Source organism: Corylus avellana, chromosome 2, assembly GCF_965113065.1.
Source record: "Corylus avellana chromosome 2, dhCorAvel1.hap1.2, whole genome shotgun sequence".
Taxonomy (NCBI): domain Eukaryota; kingdom Viridiplantae; phylum Streptophyta; class Magnoliopsida; order Fagales; family Betulaceae; genus Corylus; species Corylus avellana.
Genome location: NC_142491.1, coordinates 15,783,537 through 15,809,541, shown reverse-complemented (window position 1 = coordinate 15,809,541; position 26,005 = coordinate 15,783,537). Strand labels below are relative to the sequence as shown.

The 26,005-nt window shown below is 39.2% G+C and overlaps 1 protein-coding gene across 3 annotated transcripts; it reads right to left on the bottom strand.

Annotated features, from left to right (window-relative positions):
• Positions 1-970: 970 nt before the first annotated feature.
• On the bottom strand, positions 971-24,052 carry LOC132175321 (uncharacterized). 3 transcript variants are annotated; one of them, XM_059587227.2, is made up of 18 exons: positions 23,653-24,052; positions 19,033-23,177; positions 18,188-18,804; positions 17,898-18,086; positions 16,903-17,017; positions 12,012-13,056; positions 9,586-10,033; positions 9,174-9,227; positions 6,194-9,056; positions 5,985-6,098; positions 5,677-5,807; positions 3,851-3,943; positions 3,329-3,598; positions 2,828-3,146; positions 2,498-2,725; positions 2,128-2,203; positions 1,676-2,048; positions 971-1,572 (listed from the first exon to the last, which is right to left on the bottom strand). In XM_059587227.2, the coding sequence occupies exons 1-17, from the start codon at positions 23,904-23,906 to the stop codon at positions 1,949-1,951; spliced, it is 11,061 nt and encodes a 3,686-aa protein (XP_059443210.2). In that variant the 5' UTR covers positions 23,907-24,052; the 3' UTR covers positions 971-1,572; positions 1,676-1,948. The 3 variants fall into 3 exon arrangements, with proteins under 3 accessions (XP_059443210.2, XP_059443201.2, XP_088369186.1); XM_059587218.2 differs by having other exon boundaries at positions 18,188-23,177; XM_088513060.1 differs by having other exon boundaries at positions 2,498-3,146; positions 18,188-23,177.
• Between the last annotated feature and the right edge of the window lie 1,953 nt (positions 24,053-26,005).

The following is a 26,005-nucleotide window of genomic DNA, read 5'->3' as shown; positions in this document are numbered from 1 at the left end:
TGAACCTTCTGGCTGGATTCAGCATTATTATTCCTAGGGCTCGAGCTATCTGAATACATAGTTTGACCCTTTTCTCGCAGCTTGGCCAGCTCTCTAGTCCAAATATCCACCACCGCAGACATGACTAAAAATCTTCCTTGGTACCAAAAACAGACAAATTGAAGAAGAAAAGGACGTAGGGTACAAGTGCTTTAGAGATATTTGAAACCTTTTGGATCGTTGATATTTTGAGTCGTGAAGGAAAGTCGGGTTTATATAACAAGGTTGAGAAGTTAAGTAGGAGGGTGATATTACCGGGCCGGGCGCACACCTTCTTGTACTTCTATCCGTGCGCTTTGAAACACGTACAGCCACACATCCTTTGTCAGTCTTCTTTTTTGTCCCCACTGGAACTCCCAAAACCAGCGCAAGCTAGTGGTATCTTTATTTATTTTATTATTTTTTTTGCCACTATTAGTAGCCGTTGAAACTTCAACTTCTATGCATATCTGATAAGGTTTTAGCACACAATTATTATTATTATTATTATTATAACCCCCTTCTTCGATAATCGATATGGAGAGAAAGAAAGAACCCTCCACTTCATTATTATTACGCAGAGATAATGAGTTATTTTATAATTAAGATTTATTTAATTATATACATGATGTGTTAAATCATTTAAATAATGATTATCAAGTTATTTTAATTAACTTGATAATATATTCATACATGATATAGACTTTGAAAAAACAAACAAAAAAAAAAGTGACCATAATAAATGACATAATCCTATAGAACGCAGGACGAACAAATAATTGAAGCAATTTTTCAAAGAATGAGATTATTTTCTGTGCCCATTATGGAAGGAACACTCGTAGCTTCCTCATTCCAAGGATGAGCTCAAGACATCAAGCAGAGTGTAGTTGATGTCCTCGTAATATATATATATAATTTCTTAAAACAAAAACATTTATTTTTAATTTCAGCCTGATGGGGGTAATCTGGAATTATCTTTAATTTCAGAAAATGTGAAGTAAAAGAAAGAAAGAAAGAAAAAACAGCGTCCGACAAGGCCATTTGGAATTACTTGGCCTATTATTGAATAATTACAAGACCGATATCGGCTGCCTTAGCAAATAATATTATGGATATTTACCGAAAACTTGTGCGGATGCAATTACCATGGTAGAATGGTGCGCAGAACTAGTAATCGTCTTGAAAAGCACATTGATCACAGTATTCTCTCCTTCGGCTATCAACAAAATAGGTTTCAAACACCTCAAATGGTGTTGCTCTGTGGGCAGCAGGCATGCAAACTTATCTTATCAACATAGAGGCTTTTAATGCAAGCTGGCGGAGCAATCCCTTGCAGAGCAGAGGCACGGTCAGTGTTACATGTGATGTGAGCCAATCTGGTAAGGTACTTTCATGCTAACATGAGATCTGTCTTGGAAGGGCACGGAGTATATCTTCTGCCTGAAACAACTGCTGACCCCTTGAAGGGAAGGATGGGCCAAACATTGGATAGAGCCATCCAAAGCAGCTCTTTGTAATTTATGCCAAATTATCTCACTGAAGATGCTCATGGTTCTGCAAGGAAAAATCAGGGGGTTGTGAAGCCAAATATGGTTTCTTGTAGAACCAAGTATGTCTTTAATTAGCATAACAGGTGAATGAAATACCACTGACATACCTGAGATGCTCATGGCCCATTCTGTGAGTAAAAATCATGGGGCAAGCTCTGGCAATAATTCAATGGCAAGCAGAGATTGTGAAGCCAAATATGGGGCATGCTAAGGCAATAGGTGCAATGGCTTCCTTGTAGACAGGCAAATATTACAGACCCAAGTATGTCTTTAAGAATAACAAGTGAATGAAGTAGTACCCCTGACATGCCTGAAACGGTATCTTGCAAAACGTAATTTGAGACCGTAGCTTGAATCTAAAGCACACAGACTTCACAATTTCAAATCCATGGTGTCCAACCTTCGTACATGTTGCAAAGATTATCTATGCTCGTGGCTTGCTTTAGTAGATAATCCACTTGCTCTGCAACACTAATATTTCTGGAAATCCAACAAAGGTTCACTGTTAATAAGAATTTAACTCAAAAACCTACTAAAGAATTCCAAAAAAAGCAGAAACCTGTTGTCACCAATGTCTCGGCCATCTAGTTTCATCTCAATTCGCCTCAAAACCGACATTGCATAAGTATTTTTACCTGGCAGTGACAAAAAAACAGTAAACAAACAAGAAACTGACAACCAGGTCCTCTTTTCCCCCATTTGTTCTCAAGGGAATTAACACCCAACTTCCAAAAGCAACTAGGGGGAGAAAAGGCCAAAAATAAAGAAATCTGTACTGAATTCTCAAGAATTAATATAATTCCCTAGGTGACTGAATTCTCATCAAAATACCAGACCTTGTTTAGTTTTCCAAACTAAATGGATTTAATTCTGGAAAGATAAGCTCACCACCCCCATGAAAACAATTGATACGTATGCTTGATACTTACCCCTGCTTACTCGACTACCATGTGTATTAGGAAGAGGAGCTTCACGATCTTCATCTTCAATCTTAGCTTTGTTCAATGAAAATATCTCATCATTACCCCCAAACTTCTCATCTGAGTCCTTATTCACAGAGTGCAAACTGTCAGCAGGGGCAGTTACAGATTCATTGCTTGGTGCTGTCACAACTTCCAGATATTCAATTGGCTCATTCATTGTCGACTTGACAGAACCTGTATCAATAACATTAACCTCCACATACTTGGATTCTGAATGCAAAAAACATGAGATCTCTTGGAAATTAGTTTGAGAAAATGGAGCAGAGTTTTGATAACCTGTGGCACTAGACCCATGCGAAAGCCGTCCAATCTCTTGTGACAGGTCATTTAAGCAATCTGGAACATTTTCTTCAGCTGGGCTAATGCCATATTCAGAGATGCTACTGCAGATGCTATCTGGTGGAGATATCCATCCTTTATCTTGCAAAGAAAGTCCAGTTCCACCAATAAATTTTTCGGTGCTTCCACTGTCAGATATGGAGAGGTTTCCTCCCTCCTTCTCAGTAAATTCAGTAGCATCAACAGCAAGATCTTCCCTTGACGCATCAATTTCCTGTGATTTTACTTCCTGGCTTTCTCCTAGTCCTTCAAGGGCCTGTCAGAGAGAGGGAGAAAGAGAATGTATCCACTTTCAGTAATCTTGCTATTGTCAAAATATTTTTTTGATAAGTTATATATATATATATATATATATATATATATATATATTATAAGTATTTTCAAAATATATTAACATTAACATAACCAACATGATTAATCTTAAAACTGTAAAAATACTTTATGAAGATTGCCGGCATGTAGACTAGCAGTTCGTGCAAGCCTGGTTAACATGGAATAGAGTCCCTTCACAGACATCGTAAGTGATGGTACCATGGGCTTAAAGGTCTGACAAGCCTCTCTAATTCTTAAACAATAAGACTGGTATATGGCTTGCCCATGAATGGGAGATATCTCTGTACTGGTTTCCCTTTCCCTAGCCATAGCATCAGTTATCGCAGCTACATCTTTAGACAACACTGCTTCAAGTGGAAGAAGGATTACATTTGCCTGCACAAGAAATAAGAAAATCAGAATATATTGTTGTGACTTCAGAGCAGACCTAGATAAGCAAAACTTTTTTTTAAAAAAAAATGGTGATATCTGGAAAGTGAGTCCCCACATGTAAGCACCTGTTTGCTTACATAAGCATGCAATCAGTGTCAGTAACAACAAATGAAAAACTTAAAAAATAATAAATAATAAATAAATAAATAATTGTAAATAGTAGATAATAACAGCAAATTGGAAAACAAAGTATACCTTTGAAAGATCTTCCATAAGAGAGAAGTGCACTGCAGCAGCCTCCTTTCCCAGATTGTAAACATCATGTAGGTCTTCTGTTATAGCCAGGACCTACAAGAAATACAAAAACATTAGCGACATATAAAACTAAGAAAAGAAAAATGTCAAGAATCCCTTGAATACAATTCATAAGTGGCCCAGATAAATCAAATTCAGCAAAAGAAACAGAAAAGAACAGATAAAAGGGGCAGCATGAGGAATGGCCGAGTACCTTTAGCTGTTCAGCATTATGGACTACTAAGACAAATTTATCAATCACCTTTTTAATTCCTAACGATAATTAGAGTGGCATAACAAATAGCATCAATGCAAAACAAAACTCCTAATTGTGATGTTGAATATATTTATTCATTGGATTAATTATTATTTCTCTGCTTTTTATATTGGAGATTATGGGCTGAGATGGAAAGGTTAGTGGGGTCTGCCTACCCATGTTCTATCAAAGCCAAAATATTTCCACCTTCTAACTCACCGTTCTATTAAACCGAAAAGTTCTTCAGTATATATCTTTGTTCTTTTGTTTTGAAGTTGATATCATAAAATGTTTCTACTGAATAGAAGAATTACATGAGGGACATAGCAGAAGCTCAAAAAATATAGATTGGAGAGACCATCAGTAAACTGCCAATATCAGACCAAAGATATTAAATGAATTAATCATATCATTAGGGCATAAGGGTATTCTTGAAATCATGTTATATTGACCCTAATATTCATGCTATGGTGAAGGGACTAAAACTAAAACATACACTCAAGCAGCCCTTCTACACTCCTAGCATGTGCAGAAGGCGTCACAGCAGGCACAACACTGACTTTCTCCACTCCTGCACGCAATCCTCATGCAGGCAGCTTGGGCAGTGCCCATGGCAAAGCCACTACCTCACTCAAAGCCCTTCTGCACCCCCGCTATGTGCAGAAGGCTAGCAGGGCACTCGGTATCCCCAGGCACAACAACACTTGGAGTGCCACCACATGGCCACTGCCTTGAGGCAATCATCAGCCTCCCTTAGGCAGATCAGTGCCACCGCATGGCCCCTCTCTGCAGGCAACCAGCAACAAGTCAGCAAGGCAACCAATGGACTAGGCCGCGCCACTAGCCCGCATATCAGCCACACCAACAACCAGTTGCACCCCGACTTTACTTAATGAAAGGCAAAAGTGGAAATCTCCAATTGCCACTAAACACTACTATCTCTACCTCAATATCATCAGAGATTTATCATCAGAGTAAAGTCGGAGAGCTACACATACCCCCCCAACAGACCATGGGCCACAGTAGCAAGGCCACGCACCTTGACAGTCCATTGGCCACACCCACACTGATCCTTCCACCAAGCAACACTGAGTCTTCTCCAAGCAACATCAATGAGCCTTCATCAAGGGCTGGGCTGCACCCATCCAGCCATAAGCAGCAAGCAAGGGGCTATACCAAGTCCACCCCAGCAACCAAGCAAAGGGGCTGGACCATGCCAACCCCAGCATCCAAAATGAGCCCAAGGCATGCCTCCCCCATGCCTTGGCTAGGTGGCCAGCAAGGGTGCAGTGTACGCCCAAGCTGCCACCATGACAGCCATGTCGTGGCAGTGACGCCCAATCTAATATGCTGATGCATCCAATCACACACTAACATCAAAAGTACCATATCCTCGATCATGCAATTTAAAAAAATAAGGGATGTAGAAGTTGAAATCATTTCCTGCATCATGCTATATACAGATATTGTAAAAATACAGAGTATCATTAACAAGAAATTTAATTAGCATCAGTTATCATAAAGGCCACACCTCTTCAAGCATGGAACCACATTCAGAAGTCAAAGCAGTATGGCTCCTTGAAACACGACAGAATGCAGATAATGCAATACTAGCTTCACATGCACAATCCCCCATGGCAAGAACAGTGCTTTGCAAGTCACCTGTAAATGAAAAAATAGAATGTTACACATAATCTACCAACAAATATAGAAGCAACATGCATGAGTTTCTGTGTCACTGAGTGATATTTTATAAAGCAAACATAAACAATGAACATGTCTATGCCTAAGCAGGTTTATTTTTAAGGTAGTGATGAATGTCAATAAAAGGCATGTAACCTGAAGCTGACTTTGCTTTGAGAGAGGCAATGCAGAGTTCATTAGTAGCAGAATATAAGCCATTGGAAGCAGCTTCCATGGTGCTCTGTGCAAGTTTCCATTCTTGTTCAGTACCTAAGATGAGGAACAAGAAAAATACATTCACCACTCATATGGAAGTGCAAATGAAGAGAATATATGTTAACTGCCGAGGAATTTTGCAAACTAACGTGTAAAAGAATGATAGGTAACATCCAATCTTGTTAACGCATTCATGTAAGCTTGCTGCCAAGTCCTGCCATCACCACCAGTCCTATAAGGATGAATCTCTCCTGGAAACCGGAAAATACCATCTCTCGATATTTCAAAATCTAATATTGACATGCAAATTTTCATAATATCTGATGCCTTTTCTTTAGTTTCCCACAGCAATTTCCGTCGCCTCATCAAATGGTCATGGAATTCAGGAGGAATTCCAGAACTCTTGGTCGAAGCATTTCCAGTTGCACTAGCATTTGGGCCACCACAAGCCCACCCCATTGCTCTCTCAAGCTGCCCTTCTGCTGTAATAGAAGTTCGGTCACAAGCCTGCAGGCACTCCATTGATCTAGCTATCTTTGACACAGCAGATTGTATATTCTCCAGCAATTTAGCTCTGCGTAGGCTTAAAATAATTGGATATGAGTTATCATCACTAGCAAGGAATTTCTGGAATATGACCCTGGTACTATGGATGGGTGTCAAGGTATCATGCATCCATTCCATCTGAACAATCTCTAGGCTAGTCTTCCGAAGAGACTCCCTGAGTTCATTCACCTGCCTTTTCATAAGGGAAGCTGCTGACCTTGCTGCTCTAGCTGTTTCATGAGCATTGCAGTATTCCTCAAGCATAAGTTGAACCTTTTTCACAGCCCCGACATCTTTTTTCACTTGATCAAGAGCAACATCCTTTATTGCCTCTGTTAGTTGCTTCAGATGCTCATTTTCTCTATCTAACAAACCCACAAAAGCAGGAGAAACTCTTTCCTTCAGGTACTGACCAATATGCTCATGAAGTTGGACCTCTAGCTTTTTCTTTACAATATTGAGGAGTTGGTCGAATCCTAAATTTTGATCTACAGATGAAGCTACGTCATGTATGCATGAATCAAGAAAAGAATCCACAAGGACTATTTTCCAAATGAAAAGAGAATGGGTATCCAACAAGCCCCCAAACTTCCAGATATATTCAGATATTGGGTTTCCAGATCTCATCAAATCCACTAAATCAGGAATGTAATTCAAGTGAGAAGTAATAGAAACACCAAATAAAGACAACGATTTATCCATAGATTCCAATTCAGAGAAGGGCTTAACTAGTGTGGATAATAGCATTTTGCTTCTAACATTATGCTGCTCCCTCTCCTCGTCAGCAGAAATTAGTGACTGGAAATGGCGTTCTGAAGAAACCAAGGCATTTTTAATGTCAGCTTCTCTTTTTATGAGTGAAGAAGTACGGACATCCCTCTGATTCCAAGCTTGATGGAGTTGGTCCAGCTGTGCCCTACAAGCTTCTTCCTGGGAGGCAAGCTCCTCTGCCTCCTCCCAAGAGAGATGATCCCTGCCTTTCACAGCTGCTTCTTCAAGAGCCAACTGCTGCTCGGTAATGATGCCAACCTTAATGAAGTAGTTCTGTTCCAGTTCAACCAAAGACACCCTCTCCATTTCAACCTCAAGAAGCTGCTCCAGTGCCATGTCATTAGAACCTCTAATTTGTGAGATCAATCCGAATGCATCCATAACTTCTGAATTGAATGAAACGGCAGATCTTATAACATCTGGTAGAACAACTTCGGTCATTTGCCCGAGTAAACTCTTACAAGAAAGTAAACAAGTTTTAAAAATGGAAGCCCAATTCTGTTCAGAAGGATGGTTTGAATGATCTTTGTCTGTATCAATGCTAGGTATCTCTCTACCAATCAATTGTTGTAGTTCACTAAGAAACTCTGCCAACAGAACACATTTCTCAACTTGAGCTTCGAACCCACAGAAAATAGTTCCAAAATCATACTGCAATCTATTGTTTGCACTTCCTCCTTTAGTGGAATCACTAAACATGTCTTGTATCCTACTCTTAACCTCATTATACAGAGAACTAACAGCTATATTCAGAACAGACAACACCTTATCCTTCTTCTCTTCCAGCTCCCCTTGCAATCTTGCATCCCTTGTCCCCGCATATTTAGATTGTCCTGATTGAATGGAAGAAATAGCATCTTCTTTCCTAACAAGACCAGCAGACTGCATATATCTCATAAAAGCAGAGTGAACACGATCCTTGGCTTTTAATTCAGTCTCTGAGCCAATAGAGTTGACTAGCCCAGCACACTCTTCTTCAACTTTCTCTATCTGTACTGCATACTTCTCAACCATAAGACACAGATCACCATGCTTGCGTTTGACAGAATCAACATTATCCCCACGTACGTTCACCATGATGTCTGAAGCTTGTCTTCGGACAAGAGAGAGGATCTCAGTGGAAAGTGCATTTACAGAAAGTTGTAGAACTTGTGCCCAGCCATGCACTGCACTGGTTGAAAGGTAATTTAGGGGTAGGATTCTTTGCAAAGCCAAAGAGTAAGCTTGGACTGCAGTTATGGCAGAAGACATTCCATCATCTAACTCGGATATGAGCTGAGAAACTTCCCTATCTATATCATGGCATTGTACTTGTGTGGGCTCAGGAACAATAGTTAATGGAACCCCTGCCACAAGAACAGCAGATGTAAGAGAAAAAGCATCTCCCATACCACTCAGATTTATGCAGGCATTTATTTCTGGAATCAAATTGCTTCGTAAAGAATCAAGGATCCTTCCATGCTGCTCCATCCAAGTCGTTGCCTCTTGAGCTTTCTCAGTAACAACAGCATTTGCTTGAGCAAATTCTTGAGCCTGAATTTCGAATGATGCACGAGTTTTCTCCGAATTACAAGTTGCTTCAGAAACAATTGACTTCGCTGATGTCTCATGCAGAACAAGGTTAGACCTTTCTTGATCAGCTCGATAAAAAAGAGCAGAGGCAAGCTCATATTGATTTAGAACATCAGCAAATCTCTGGTACACATATTCTTAAAGTCAAAATAAAGTTCAAAATAAAAAGATAATAAAAAATTATCAAAGCTTGTAAGTAGAAAGAAAAAAAAAAAATTTGTAGGCGGTACTCCCTCATACCTCAAGAGAAGATTCAATGGCTGGTAGAGTAGCCAATAAAAGATCATGATGTTCCTGATCACGATTGAAGGGAAATAATAAATTTTTAAATTCCAGAAAAAAAAAATGAGGAATAGAATACTGAATATGTTGTTGCATGCAAAGTGATAAACACCAGCCTGGCTGCTGTGCCAGTTAAACACAGACTCTAAAACTTCAAGACAGCACAAGAAATATAAGTAATTCAGTACAATACATCACAAAGATATGGCAATGCAAGTGCAAGATGGGCTCCAGCCAGTGCAGCCACCAGGATTGAAGAAAGAAGGAATAAAGTGAATTAATATGTTTACACGGTTTTCAAGATCAACATATTCTGCGTTTTCTTCTAACAAAGGAAAATACAAGCTCCAGTTTTTAAATGAACAAGTACCTGCAAGGGAACACGAATTTCCTGCACTCGTGATGCAAATAAACTCAAGCTAACAGCCAACTCCATGCCCTTTCTTTCTTCACCACCAATTGCTGCATCATCATGAAAATCTCCGCGTGTCCATTCTACCAGTGGATTCCAAACAAACACTTCTAGTAACATCAAGAGTATGTCCTTATTCTTTCTCAGAACAGCAACAACCGCTTCACAGTTTGATCTAAAGGTGCCTTCTATTCCAGTCAGCCCTAAAGCTGCTTCAATTGTCTGGGTAAGACGGAAGGGAACAATCTCTGGAACTTTTAGTCTTTGGCCTTTATCAAAACAAACATTATAATCAATGTGTACAATATCTCCTTTGGAGAAATCTATAAGAATATTATCCAAATGCCTGTCACCCAAACCCAGAATGTGGCCCACCATGCTCATGGCTGCAACACTTCCTGAATACCTACAAGTCAAAACCAACTGATAGTTCAAGGGTTTCACAATTTATCAAGTACATAATTTAGTAAAAAAAAATGTTTTTCAATTGGTCAACAATGAAACAGTAAGATTCTTGTACCAATAAAAGGAGAAACTAAAAAAGAAAATCACAATAGAAGTCATTAATAGCCCAAAGTTTCTTTTATCCCAACTCTCAGATTTTGTCATACTGGTTTTCTTCAACCAATTAGCCTATTAAAATAGGTACTTGATCGAAAAAACACTAGATCAGTAGCCAGGGGCGCATGGTATGTCTCTGGGGCAAGGTCCAAGACATTAAGAACATCAAAATCAAGTTCACTTTTGAATTATTTGTCTTATTTATTGAGAAAAAGAGACACAGTAGCCATGGTTTAAATTGTAATGACAGTTGACTACCCAAAATACAGGTAATCAGTAGTTGCCACCCTTAAGTGTATGCTGGGTAGTTAGCTGGGTTTTAAGGATAATATTTTCTAGTAAATAAATGTTATGATATCATTGTATTGGACTCTAGACTATTGATTATCAGTAATGTCTTCTTCGGCTTTTAAGTTCTGTTAAGGACTCTAAGGTTTGCTAGATTCAACACCCAAGATAAAGTTTACCTTTTATTTCTTAATAACTTAATTCCTTAGTCTCGCCGTGCTTTGATCGCATCATAGAGTTTAACTATTTCATACAACACCAGATCTGCCATAAGCTTTTCTTCTTTTTATCTCTAATTATTTTCTATAAAGGGATCACAAAAGTCCTGCATGACGAGAACCAAATGTGTGACTCCAAGAGGACTCCCAGCATTTTATTTCTTCTTTTTCCCTCATTCACATTCTTCGCCTCTCCTAATATCACTTAGGTCTTATTTTCAAGCCAAGAGTTTCATCAAGTGGATTCTCGTATCTCCTATGTCCATGCTGTACAGCTTAGACAAACCATTATAAATGACTTTGATGATATATCATGAGAATCGGGATTGTACATTTGAACAATGATGGGCTTTCAGGATCAGGGCATGAAGTCCAATTAGTAAACTGTAAAATTTTATTTTATGAAAGAATCATTGATAATTACAAATAACATAGATTCTTGTAACAATGCATAAATGTATCATTTTACATATGCCACATGCATGAATATACTCATATTTCTCCTTTATCTACTTAAACACAATGCTAGATTAAGTTTCCAATATTGTTGACATTGTGTTATTATTCAAGTCTCACGTTTGGGCTCTACTATGCAAACTTTAGGCTTATCATTGCTTTGAAGAGGTTTCCTTTTCAAGTATCCATGAGTTAGGATTATAATTGATTTGAAAGAAGTTTGGTTCTATGTGATCATGAGCTTCCATGTCTTTCCAACATATTTCCAGTTCTTGACAAACATATAAGACTTATTTGTTGTCACAGTATGAAACGGTAAACTACAAAAAATTTTAATCCTCGCAACACTAAAAACATCATAATCTTTCACACGGCCAGCCCCAGGCCCAAGGGGGTTGTGGAAGCTGAACAGCCAATGTTAAACATGAAGGTATACCTTGTAAGGATTACCACAGAAGAATGTGCATGTTTTGTGTTAAACGGCGTAGGCAATGAAGAAACAAATTCAAGAAAAAGTGCAGCCAAATTAAGAATGTTAAAATAGATGATTGGGCAACATGCAATGAGGATAAGTATATGCACTGGTACGGAGGAGTGATTGATTTATTTTCACAATGCAACAGGCAAAGGAGGAAGAGCTAAGAGAACACCCGACTCAAGGCAAAGAAGAATGACATGATGACCATGGTTTTTCAGAGGTTATTGAATTAAATAAAACTTCCTGGCAAAAAGTTATTCGATTTATGAACCCCGGGTGATTGGGCTAAAAAATTTTAGTTCAGTTGGGTCAAGTATATAGATTTAATGAATTAAAGCTTTTTAGAAAAAATAAAGTGTTTTCATGAGGTCCTTAAAAAGTACCTTCTCAATTTTGAGCTGAAGGCTTTGAATCCTTCACTAGCACACCATAGTTCTTGGTGAAGAAGTTGTCTAGGAACCTCCTTCATAAGATCCAGAAGAACTTTACGCTTGACTTCATGAGGCCAGTCTCTTCGTGAAATTACTCTCCTAATGCCTTTCTCTTTGAGTGCTGGTATAATTTTACCATAGAACATATCACTTGGTCGGGGAACAGGTGGAGGAACCGAATCTTTTGTGTTTCCAGAGAGCTGTGCAAGTTGGACACGGTTTTGCCAAGACTTAAACACACTGTATATACTTATTACATTGTCCACCCACTGGATCAGACCAGCTCGACCACTGATTGGAGTCACAGAATAATATCGAATGCCAAGAGAATGACTACGAGTTGCAGGAGATGAATGCAGAAACCCCTTAATAGCTTGCAAGAGCTGCATGATTCTTGCATCAAGGCGCAGATCTTCTCTCCCTTTCAAAAGATATGTGTACTTCTGACCATCTGAACCCAGGATAACAAGTTTTTTAGGTTTAGTCTTGGTTGATAAGATAGCCACTTGCTCTGAGAATGAAGCAATTGTGACAATTCCTTGGAGATTAGTTGTGAGACCTGTGTCAGATTCAGATACTGTTACATGCTTCTCAAGACCAGGCATTGGCACATCCGAAGATGATAAAAGGGCCAGTTGAGGAGCAACTTCCTTCAAAGAAACTGTTGACTTCCTCTGATAAGATGCTAAGGATGCCGCAATGTTATCAAATGGTTGCCACACATCTCCAAGTGCAGCAGCAGATGCTGGAGGAGTCTTAAAATTTAAGATGGCTGATTTCAATTGTTCTCTATACTCCTCATGGAACCATGCTTCATGAGGTGTTTCAGGTTTCCGAGAAGTTGTCGCTAGACGCCGTTCTAAGGCCACAACAATGGGAGCCATCATGGCTGAGTATTTTGCAGCATTTATCTTGTTCTTCTCACTCTGGCTAAGAGTGACATTCTCCGCAATCCGGACGGCTTCTTCTTTCAATAAATTAATGCGCCTCATTACATCTGAAGAAAATTTAGTCAGACAAAACAACTGTAAGTAAATTGATTATGGAAAACCCACAATCATGTGTTCTAGTAACATTTGCATTACGAAATCATAATTTTGCAACATTTACTGATCGTAAGAAGATGCTATCTAACAATTGATGACTTGAAATATACCACAACAACCCTAAGTAAATTGATGAGATAAAACACCATAAAGAAACATCCTAACTAAAACATAAGCTCATGTTGAAGAATATGCTATTCAAAAATTGATGAGTTAAAATATCCCAGAACAATAACCCTAAGTAAATTGATGAGATAAAATAGGGGAAAATATTGTAAAGGTCTCTAGGGTTTAACCATTTATTAATCACTCCCTAGAGTTTAAAATTTATCAAATCACTTCTTAAGGTATACTCCCATATCAAATCACTCCCTATGTCACCAACCATAAGGGTTTTTAACGGAAATTGTGACATGTAGGCATAAGACTATGTCAAACCCAATAAAATAGCTCCACATATACAGAAAGGTCACCTTAACCTGACACACATCAAAAATAAAAACAGAAAATGGGGAATTTTTTTTTTTTTTTTTTTTTTTGAAAAAATAAAATAAAGAGGGGAAAGGAGGTGGGTGGGCGGACTATCATCCCCCTGATAAGCGCCGAATGTTGCACATTCAAGCCCCTTAATTTACATATGTTAATTCCTTAGCATTGTTATTTGTTTGATTTTGCTTTGTTTTTGAGTTTTAGGTTTCATTTAACAAACCTTTGGAAATTGGGCTTAAAAAGACAAAAAGCTGAGCATTCTGGAGCTGGGATTGAGTGCAGCACTCCTGGGATCGAGCGCACATGCGCTAGAGCGTCTGCGACCAAGGATCGAGCGCATACCTGCGCTCGGTATGCGCTCGCGCGCACACCAACTAGGCTCGAGCGCACTGCGCTCGAGCACACCAAATCTTGGATCGAGCGCAAACGAGCGTCCAGTGCACGGCAAGAATTCCTCTCCAGCATGGACTTGGATTTCAGTCTCCCAATTGGACTGGGAGACTGCTCTCCGGTTTTCTCAGGGTTTTTAGGGTTCTCATAATCCATATAAATAGGGCTCTAAACATTGTAAACAGACAGACCGCTTCCTAGAGCTAGAAATCAGAAATTTGCCTTTGGAGCTTAGAAGATTATGAGCGGCTAAACCCCTTCGTGGGGTGTTGATGTAACCCTATCCAAGCACAATGGTTTGATTGTATTTAATTTCTAGATTTTCAATTTATGCATATTGATTGTATAACTATGAGGATTGCTACAATTGATTTATGTTCTTAATTATTAAATGCAATTGTTCATAAATTCCAATATCAATATTTGTGAAATTCTTCTTTTGTCTTAGAAAGTATTTTACTTTTATTGAAATCAAATCATTATTGTTTTCTGTGATTATGAGGATGATGGTTATACAATGGGTTTAATTGACATATGATCAATAAGATTTGATAGGCCATGCCTAGGGAAGACGGATTGTACTACACCCTAATTTAGTGTAATTTAGGTAGAGAGTCCGTGCCAACCGAAGATGGGTTACACTTATTCATTGATTGTGTGTATCCTGTTAAAGAATTTGATAATTTATACCTAAGGAAGACGGGTCGTACCGCATCTTAGTGGTTAGGTGAACGATCCGTGCCAACCAAAGATAGATTATGCTTATTCTTTAATAAGGTAGTTTCTTGTTTATTTATAACATGCATAGAATGAATTTCTGAGATTAATTATGATTAACCATTGTTGTGCGGATAGAGGTGAAGTCAATACCCTACACACTCTCTTATTTTAAATCTCTTTTATTTTCATGCACTTTAAGTTTTAAAGAAAATCAAATCAATTCTCTTTTTAATTAAGTTAATTTTAATCTTTTGAATTTTGATAATAAAACCCCTGCAGTCCTTGAGGTTCGACACCCTCAATATAGCCCTATCCTACAGGATTCGTACTATTGCGAGTGGTTATTTTATAATTGATATTTTTTGTCACAAAAATACCACATCACCCCTCTCCTCCAACTAGGAGAGGGGTGGGTGGGTTGCCACCCACCAACCCACGGAGGACGTGGGTGGGTCACCCCACCCACCCATGCCCATTGGCAACATGCATGGGTGGGGCAACCCCACCCAACCTCCTCCTCTGTGGGTGGGTCACCCCACCCACCCATGCCCATTGGCAACATGCATGGGTGGGGCAACCCCACCCAACCTCCTCCTCTGTGGGTGGGTGGGTGGGTGGGTTGCACCCACACCCTCACTCTCCTCACCAACCACACCAACACTCTCTGTGGTCAGTAGGTGGCCACCCACCCACCACCCTACCCTTCCTTTTTTTTCCCCATTTTCTTTTTTCTTTTTTCTCTTTCTTTTTTTTTTTTTAATTATTTGCCGTGTGTCAAGCTAAGATGACACCTTTTTTTTTTTTTTTTTGATAAGTAATAATGCATTAAATAATGCAGAGGGACGCAACCCAAGTACACAGAGAGTATACAAGAGAGCAACTAAGTAGGGGAGAAAGAAGAAGAGAACATAAAGAGAAAATCAGGAAAATTGATCACTAAAGGAGCAAGCCAGCCTGCAGTCCATGTGAAAAGTGTGTACAAAAAGAAATGAACAAGGTCCTCAAGGTTCCTCGACAAATCCTCGAAGCATCTCGCATTCCTTTCCTTTCAAAGACACCATAGAAGACAAAGGGGAGCCATCTTCCATACCACGGCACTACTAGTTCTACCGCCCACCCACCAACTAGCAAACATCTCCTTAACACTTCTAAGCATAACCCAACTCATGTTGAAGCCAGAGAAGATAACATCCCACAACTTGAGCGCGACCCCACAATGAAGAAAGAGATGGTCCACAGACTCCCCATCCGCCTCACACATACAACATCGATTAATCACAACAATACCTCCCTTCCGAACATTATCCAACGTAAGAGATTTCCCAAGGGCGGCCGACCACGCGAAAAACGCCACTCTCGAGGGAGCCTTGGTGCGCCAAATGCTTTTCTACGGGAAGTGGTTAGGCTCCTTAAAGGCAAGCATCCTATAGAAGGAGCGTACCTCAAACTTCCCTTTTCTTGAAGGGATCTACCACATCCGGTCCTCCCCTTCCCCACGAATCGATAACGAATACAAGAACGAGAAGAAAGAGGCTAAGACCATCTCCTCCCAATCATGAATTCTACGAGTAAAAGTAACATTCCACTTAACCATCCCATTTACACACTCCCAGATATCTGCAATGGAAGCATCCTTGTTGCAAGCAATATTAAAAAGGCCCGGAAAGACAACCTTGAGGGGCGTCCCGCCACACCAAAAATCCTCCCAAAATTTGACTTTTCCCCCCCGAAGCTAAGATGACACTTCTATACACGTTGAGCTATTTTATTGGGTTTGACATTGCCCTGCACCTAGTATGCCATAATTTTCATTAAAGACCCTGATGACAGGTGTATGGAGGGAGATATTTAATATCGGACAATACTTTAAGAAGTAATTTGATAAATTTTAAACCTAAGGAGTGATTTTGGGCCAAGTTAAACCTTAGGGACCTTAGGGACCTTTTCAATATTTTTCCAGATAAAATATCCCAAAACGACAACCCTAATTAAAAAATAAGGTCATGTTGAAAAAAATCATTTTGGGCCAAGTTTTGCATTTTGGACATAGAACCTTATGTTCATATTCAAGTTACATGGTGTATATACACAATAAAATTAACCGTGTAGAGACACTGCATAAAGAGATCATGGAAGATGTGTTCAAATTAAATGGCATCATGAACAAACAAAAGCCTTATTGAGAGCGCCAAAGGTACCTGTGTGAAGATCCTGAAGTGTGCTGAGCCATAATTCCTCCCAAAGAACGGTCATGTTCCCGAGCTCATTTATCATCAGCTGAACATCTTGAATCAACCTTGGATAGAGCTCTCTCTGCACGTAACAAGATTATGCTTTAATCATTTCATGATCCAGTTTAACCAGGAGGCAATGAATCAGATGAAAAAAGATCAAATTAAAGCAAGATGCTTAGCTATAATATATTTTGGTAAGGTTGAGTGAGGCACTGACAAATACGAAACAGCAAATTATATTTCATTTGGTATGCCAAACCTTGAAAACATATCACAAGCACTTTAAGAACTTGCAAGCATCTGAGAAACCATAAGCATGGGAACCTCGTCTACATCCTACCACTTTCAACATTATATTTAATTACATCGTTCATCTAATGATCCTCATATTTCTTAATAGCAATCAAAGAACCATAAAACAAAAGGCAGAACATACATGAAGAATGACTGTCTTCCAATATGAAACAAAGTGGAAAGAATAACAATGTCTTAGAATACAGAACATAAAGAAATGCTGAAAAAGAATATTAGTTGGTAAGCTCTGAAATAAACAGAGTGAAGTGGCAACACTTACGAAGTCATGATTTTATCCCCGCCAAAACTCTAAAATGAGACAGTTGGTGAGCTCCAAAACCAACACAAACAACTTAAACATTCTCATTTAGAAAAGTGATTTCACAGTTATAACACAAGTATATGGACAGGCCGGAATTACAGACTCTGAGTAGCAGCAAACACCCCATCTTATAACTTCCAAAGTATAAAAAAGGCACACAACTAATGTCAACCACATGAATGAAAGAGGGTTGGATTTAGTATTGAATCATTAATATGAGGACATTCTAATACTTGTAAGCCCAGTTTCCAAATGATGGATAAATTTTTTTAATATCAGACATATTATAATGCACAAAATGCACATAAGTTTCAAGCGAAGAAAGAAAAGCAAATTCCATTACCAAACAACCCAGTATGTGCTGAAGTTCCTCTGAAGGCTTCTCCTCATAAGCATTTAAATCAACTAGTGTTGGGTACACTACGGACCAAGGAGATTGCTTGGCCAGCAACATCAATAAGCCCTCCAACTGCTTCCGAACCACTGGCTCAGGATGAGAACTTAATCGAGCAAACAGTTGGGGAGTTACTTCCTACAGAATAAGATTGTGATAAGAATGTCACAGAATAATCTTTGCCAAAAAAAAAAAAAAAAGAACAAGGGAGAAAATACACCTCAGAAGCAGCATCTCACCTGCCATGGCAACAAAGGAACTGCCAAAAGAGCAGGTTCAAGAGTATCTTTTAACTCCACTCCATAATTTAGAAGAATATGTAGGACATACAATGTAGCCTTCAAGGTATAGCTGGCAGTTTTTTGTTTTAAAGATTTGCAATCAAAGCCAGTCAACTGACTATGGCAAACCTTGGCAGATGAATATGACAGATACTGTGCAAAACCATGACTCGCATGCCCAAAGAGGGACACTCTTCTCCTCCTCAAAGACCACCAAACATCAACTAAATCATCTACTACAGATAATATGTCAGCTTCGTCCAGGCCAACATTTGCACGTAAGAAGAAAATCTTCAACTGAGAAGCTATTGTAGAAGAAAGGCATTCACCACTAGAGTTTTCTGCACCAGGCGCCCCAGCTGCAGCTTCAATAGTATTTACTACTTGCTTCACCAAAGCCCTTACAGGGTTGTCATTGCTCAAATTAAGTTCTGAAGTTTCAAGTGGAAAGTTTTGTCCTCTCCATTCATCTATAAAACCTCTAGGATCACCCTTGTTTTGAAAAAGCTGCAAAATCAAAGATTTTACCCTTACAATCTCAACTTCATTTAACTTGAATCTCTCAGGTAGAATTTCTGTAACAAGAAAAGGAGAAAATGAGCATGAGTGCAGGACTGATTCATGTGGGTTAAAAAGAGAGTCTCTAGCTTGATTAAAACACCAAGAGGCATACGAAATCCATGACTTGCCCATAGTGGGGCAAAGATGAGTGGACAATTTCGTAGCTGTACCCACAATTTCTTCAATAATAGGACCCACACTAGGCCTAGAGCTTAGATTCTCACTGCTAAAGGACGGTCCACCTTGGCCAAGAATAGAGCTATCATCCATGTTGAAATCCGCTCGCATCTTGAGAACAATGATATCCAGGCTCAAATCTGAATAATCCTGCCTCAGCCAATCCGAGAGCTTCAAGCAGGCCCTGGCCTTCAGAATATTATCGTCAGCATTAGAAACTATGGATTCTGAAGAAACCATGCAAGGCCGCACAAATGACCAAAGATTAGTAAAAGCATCTTCAAACTTATTTTCAGCATGCATTAGCAGGACGCCCTCATACTGCAAATTCAAGCTGAGAAAATAACGTTGCCTCTCCTCAGGGCAACTGGACACATGATCTCTGAGATAGCTGTTTAGACGGTTAGCCAACATTAGGTTTCCTTGTTTACGTGCCAAACTTAACAAATTCAAAGAGATTTTAAGAGAAACCAGAGAAGTTGGGAAAATGGTTTGATAAACCCGGAGAACTTTTAACCATGGGTTACAATCTTGATTAACTCTACTGATTGGAGACTGCAACGATTGAAGGTATGAACTCAATATTGATTGAAGTTGTTTGGATTTGTCTTGGCTGTCTTTGAGCTTGTAACCTTCTTCAAATACAAAGATGCAGTGCAATTGGGTAGCATGCGCTGCTGCCTCTGCTAACCCATCAAGAGGCAGAACAGACAATGTTTCCTCTAGCATTGACTTGGCCTTCTGTAACTCACACGGAACCTTGTCTACCTTTCCCTCATTTTGGAAAAGCATTGCCTGTAAAAGCATCTGCTCACTTCTTTGCAAGGCCAGTTTGGGATCAAGGGTGAGTTCACTGCTACTTTTGGGTGTCAAATCAAGGCATGCCCATGCTGCCTGAAAATCGCCCTCATCAAAACGTGCCAAGGCATGAAATGCATTGATTTCATTGCCCGCCGTAGTTAGAGCACCAGAATAAATTTTCCCAGCATGCTTAGCACGAAGTGTTTGTAACTCTAGTAGCCAGGATTCTAGAGACCTCCAATCACATACAGCAGTATAGCACTCAATGATACGGGCAATAGCAAACTGTACGCCATCAGAACCCATTGTACTAAGCAAATCCTCGGTCTGAAGCAAGTGAATAAAGTGAGCAGCAGCCTTTTCATACTGGCCTTCGGCCTGATATACAAGCCCGGAGATCCACAGAAAAGGTCCCATGTCCCCACTTTGACTGAGAGACTGGTTTTCCTCGGTAAACAAGGAAGAAAATGACATTGAAACCCATTTTTGTAGGCCAATTAAAGCATCCGGTTCATGACTCTTACACAAAGCCAATGCCATATGCCGTAATACCCGCAAGATGTCTCCAGAAAATCTAGCCCTGATATTATGGAGGTTCTCAGACAACTGGGCCCTAGATTTCTCCTTCAAAGCTGAAGCCACAAGAATCTTGAGTTCCTGTAAACGCAGAGAACAATATTGAATTATGGCATCATTGCTTTGAAGTGCCAATCCAGCATTCATCATTGGTTCACATATACGAGAAAACCACTCCTCACACACTTTTTTGTTCGCCCGAAAGAACAAGGAACTCTGGCGAGTAGCTGATGGTAAAACAGCAGACCCCTCATATGCATTATATACATTTTTCTTTAAGGCCTCAACAAAATCCAATAGTAACCTCATTGGCAACAACTGAGCTCCAGAAGACCCTATCATACTTAAGTTCCCATCAGTTTGCTCACTATCAAGCTGTAGCAGGTGTGCAATGTCTAAAAGCATTCGCTCTAATGCTGCAAAAGTCTGGGTGGGCCCACCAAGGTTAGTCCGAAGGCGCATAGCAATACAAAACCTAGCTGCTTCATGTACAGCCCACCAGGCACCAGCCATATTATTGACTGAGCAACTTCTTTCAAGAATATCTTCATCCACTTTTATGTCCAGCCATATATCAGCAGCAACAAAGTTTCCTGATTCCTCAGTTTGACCAAAAAGAAGGTCCTTTGACCTCCGACAGCTATGAATGAGCCGTTGGATCCAATAAGAAAGAGGCACCTTCCATCTTTGAGAAATGTAACTCAAAATGGAAACAAGTTGTTGTGAGTGAAGTTGCTGACGCAGCTGCTTCAGGGCAAACACTTGCTTCCAGTGCAAGTTAGAACTATTGACCAGCCTAAGAATGCCAGCATTAGATGTGGTAGATACTCTGTAGTCATATAGACCACAAGCATACATTGTAGTAGGAAGGACATGGGCAAGAAGCCTCACAAATGTGTATTTTACATCAATATCTGGATCACCAAGTTTTTCTAGAACCACTTCAGCAATAGGATAAAAGTACATGGGATCCACAAGTCTTGCTTGCAGAAGCAGCTCTAAAACTACTGCAACATGTGACCTCACTTTTGGTTCCCTGTCAGAAGCAGTATCTAAAATAGAGAAGACAATATTCCCAACGATACCAACATATCCAAATGCTTCATAGAAATAAGTGTTCGAGTTTGAGTCCTCAGAAATAGCAATAATACTCTCGCATAATCTTTGGACCCAATCTAGGGCTACTTCTTTAACTGCGAGAGGAGAAGAAACATGAAGAGCTTTGACAATGAGCAAACTGTACTTCCCCGGATGGTCGGTGATAACAGCTGAAAATCCATCCCTGAAATTTTCATCATCAGGGACTTTTTCAGCAGCAACATCCAAGGAAGGTTTCCCATTACTTTGAAATCTTAAGGAGCACTTGCTTAAAAATTCAACTGCAGTTAGCCTTTCCAACGTCTTGATAACGTTGACTTGCAACTCCACAAAGGCCTGAACAGGTAAGTCAAAAGGATTCAGTTTCTCAGTGATATAAGACACCAACTGCTCTGACCTCTTAAGATACAAGGAGGCAATGTCTGGCTGGCCAACCAAACTGCTACGCCCACCTAAGGAAACACAAGTCAACAGAACTTTCAAATCAAATTTAATCAAAGCAAACAACTCATGTTTTGAATAGGATTTAGCATCTAAACTACTATTGAACCCATTTCCATGACCCAATGTTTTTCCCAGCATGCCCTTTAAAAACTCCAGCTCTTCAATCAATGAGGTCACTGCTTGTTGAACAACATCATTATTCCCATGTTGAAGCAAGAAAATATAAGTGGCAGCAGAACTTCCAGTAACCAAATGATTTGGATGCAACCGCAGCTGAGATACCTGACCGTCAAATTGCAGTATCTTTTGCACAGATGATGGAAGGAGGCCAAACTTTTGCAGAGATAATAACTGAAGATTAGTTTTTAGGACCCCATGAACTTGAAAGGAGGTAATCTTCCCTGCTCCCACTGGTTGGTTAGCATGATTCATTTCCAGGCTTTGAAATAAGATATCAACTGCAAGAGGATAAAAGGTGGAAAATAATTCACATAATATTTCTGCCAAGAGAGTCAAGCACTTCCATGAATCCCCAATCCATTCTGACCATCCAAATTTGTTTCCAAACATAGATAAACATCCCAATAACCCTGGAAGCATTCTGCTTAGTGGTTCACTTATTTGTTGAAGTAGATTCATTTCCAGCAATCCAGAAGCAGTGGATTGCAAAACTGTTGAGAAACAAGAAAGCAACGCAAGCAACCTTCGAAATTGTTGAGGAGTTCCAGAACTCCCATCCTGAAGCATTACATCCATGTCACCCAAGAACTTTGACAAAAGCCCCAAAGCGAATTGTAAATTACCCACCCAGTGTTTCTGAAATTGCAAGAAACTATCCATAATAACCCGTCTATCTGATTCCGAAAGGTCCGGTACCAATGCCCACCCAAGAAGCAGATCGACAATGTCTAGAAAATGAGGTTGAAAGCATCTACTGAACTTCAAAGAAATCAAAGTTAATACACCCAGAAGCCGGTGTAATAAACTCAAGGAGGTTCTCTCATCCTCAAGAAGTACTTGGCATGCTTTGAGAATCGGCAAAGCATATCTCTCGATTCCACTAACATCTCCAACATTAAGAAACTCCCGTAGGCCTTCCAGCGCCAATTCTGTGGTCCCATCACCGGCGCTAACATTGCTAAGCAATGGCAATGCCCAACCAATGAACCGGTCAACCATACTTCCAAGTATAACATGATTCTGTCTTCCATTTGAAGTAATAGGAATTGAACACACCACGGCGCAAAGAGCTCCGTAAGCTGTAGCTGCTGACTGTCGCACTGAATATGATCTGAGTCACAATTTGGACACCAAAAAAAAAAAGTTACACAGCGCCACAGAATTCAACCAAAATAAGTAACTGTCAAATTACTTCAGAATTCCAAGTTCCTTTACTCAACATAGATGCCTTGTTGGATCACTTAGAAAATTGAGAGCAAAAATAAAGGAAAATAAAATACAAGCGCGAAATTCAACGTAATGCTTCCCGATAATGAGAAACTCTGAAATTCAATGACAAGGAACACAGTTGTATTAGGCAAGTAGAGTGGGCATTTTTTGTTGTTGCTCCTTTCCTACGTTTTCTAAGCAACCATACAGAAAACTAAACAAAATTGAAGCGAATCCGCATGAGTAGCCTCTACTAGAAGTACTTCACACGTAAAATCCCACCAAAGTTCACACCAAAACCGAGCCCTTATGATTAATTATATAATGTAAATTCAAGCTCAAATTCAAGAGAGTGAGAGAGAGAGAGAGGGCTTCACTTGTCAGAGAGGAGCTGAGAGAAGCCCTGGGCGAGGAAAGTGGCGGAGTGGGCGACGAGGAGCGAGTTGGGCGGGTAGACGATTGCGCGGTGGAGAGAGTTAATGGCGGCGAGCCGAGCCGATTCGCTGCCGCTGTCCGAGGCGGTGGTGGTGGCGACGGAGGCGGAGGCAGAGGAAGTGGAATCGTCCTTGGGGAGCGCGACGGAGAGGAGCGCCGCTAGTTGTTGCTGCTGGTTATGGAGCCCCTGCATCATGCTCACAATGTCTATTCCTTATGTGTTTACCGCCCTGCCTTCGCATCTCTTGCTCTCCTGATTACTTCTACTTTCTTCTTTTTCTCTTGCATTAGCATATGGTTTCTGGTTTTCTTGGTTTCTCGTTTTCTCGTTATTGCTTCTCTAGAAAGAAACTCATTCAAGGAAATTATACAGGGAGCAGGGGGGGTGTGCGTCTGTAAAAGAGCAACGACTGCTTCTGTTAAGACGGAATTTCAACTGTGGAAGCGACTTTTTTCGTCGCCACACATTGTCTATACTAATTTGGATTTCCAATTTAAAAAAATGCGAGTGAAAAATAGTGTTTGGCGAAATCTTAATTTGACTCTTAAAATCATAATTTAGCTTTTAAATTTGTTAATTTTTAGAAAAATATTGTAAATTTTTTACATTTTTAAATCACAATTTTTTTAAAAGTAATTTCAAACAATCTATTTTTCTTATTTAGTTTAAAATTTCACTTTTTATTTATAAAATCGTAATACCAAACAAATCGTTATAGAAGATGGGAATATTTTCGCAATTAAGTCACCTTAACTTAGTATAAAAAGAAAGAAAAAGAAAAAAATTGATGTATAGCGTTACTTTTCAGTTCATACACCTTTTTCAGGATCCTAACAAAAACCATATTATTGTAGATGTTATTAGCGATGCTGTAAGTGTACTTGTGAGTGTTGTATCCCACATTAAGAAAATATAAAAGAAAATAGCGCTTAATATACTTAAGTGGACCTTAGCTCATTAGCCCATTAACTTAGACTTTTAGACTAGAGTTATGTTTAACTATATATATTAATGCACTCTTGATAAAAACTCTATAATCACTTTATCGCAAAAGTAACTAAATATCACATTTCTAAAGGTGACTCTTTGGTTACTATCCTAGCCATTAGTGATCCTTTTTTTTTTTTTTTTTTTTAGACCACAGAACGAATCCAGTTATTACTAATATCTAAGATCACTTATTCCCATTTCTAAATGGAAAGCTTTGAAAATTTCAAGATGATCTAATTTTGTTGCACATTATGTTGTTAAATGGGTTGCTACATCACCTTATATTTGGAAGTGTTGCTATAGTTTTAATGAATGGACTGCACGTGCTAGAAAGATGATAACCTATAAAATAAATAAAAAATTAAACAAAATAGCTTGTCAGGTGTGACGGGAAATAACTTCAATGCTTAAGTTAGTAAACTTTATAGAGAATAATAACAACTCAAATTGCAAAGAGTCGACCTCTTTTAGTTGTGTGGATGCTACCTTATATAGGCGTTTGTTGCAATTGGTTAATTTGGTTCGAGTTGCTATCACCAATTGTGGTTCCCGAATTCTCGGTCATCAGTGCTACTCAATAATTTTTTGGAGTGACTTTTAACGAGCAATCATGGCCTTGGATAATTGTGGCCTTTATTAGTTGTGGGGAATCCTCGATAACCCTCTACTGATGGTTGATTTGAATGGCACCCGTAATTGTATATTCACGTAGAAGTGAAAATGTAGTTACGGTTAACCGGTTATTGGTTAAAACAAATAACCGTAACCGCCTAGGTGATTAGTAAAATTCGCTAACCATTTTTTAAAAGAAAAAATGTAACATTATATATATATATATATATATATATATATATATATATATATATAACAACATTATTTCTATGGTAATACAATAATACACTTCTATATACGACATCATTTATGTATACATAAACACAAAAATAATGTTGTTTCATATATTTTTACATAATATATATAGGTGGTTAGTGGTTAACAATTAGCAGTTTTTTCAAAACCTAAAATCGCTAACCGTAACCGCTTAAGCTATTAATGGTTTTTCCTAATAGCCTTTAAAAGTGGTTAGTAGTTAGCACCGCCTTTTCACCCCTACACTCATGCACTGGTCTTGGTTGGTGGGATTTCCTTTGATGCGAGACAATTGTTTGAATCTAGGACCCGGCCATTACCTAACAAAGATCACTCATGAAAGTAGATTTAAGAAGTCAAATCCTTATTCCAAAAAAATAAAAATAAAAAACATAATAAAAAAAAATCAATAAACAACTACAACAACCAGGGCAAGA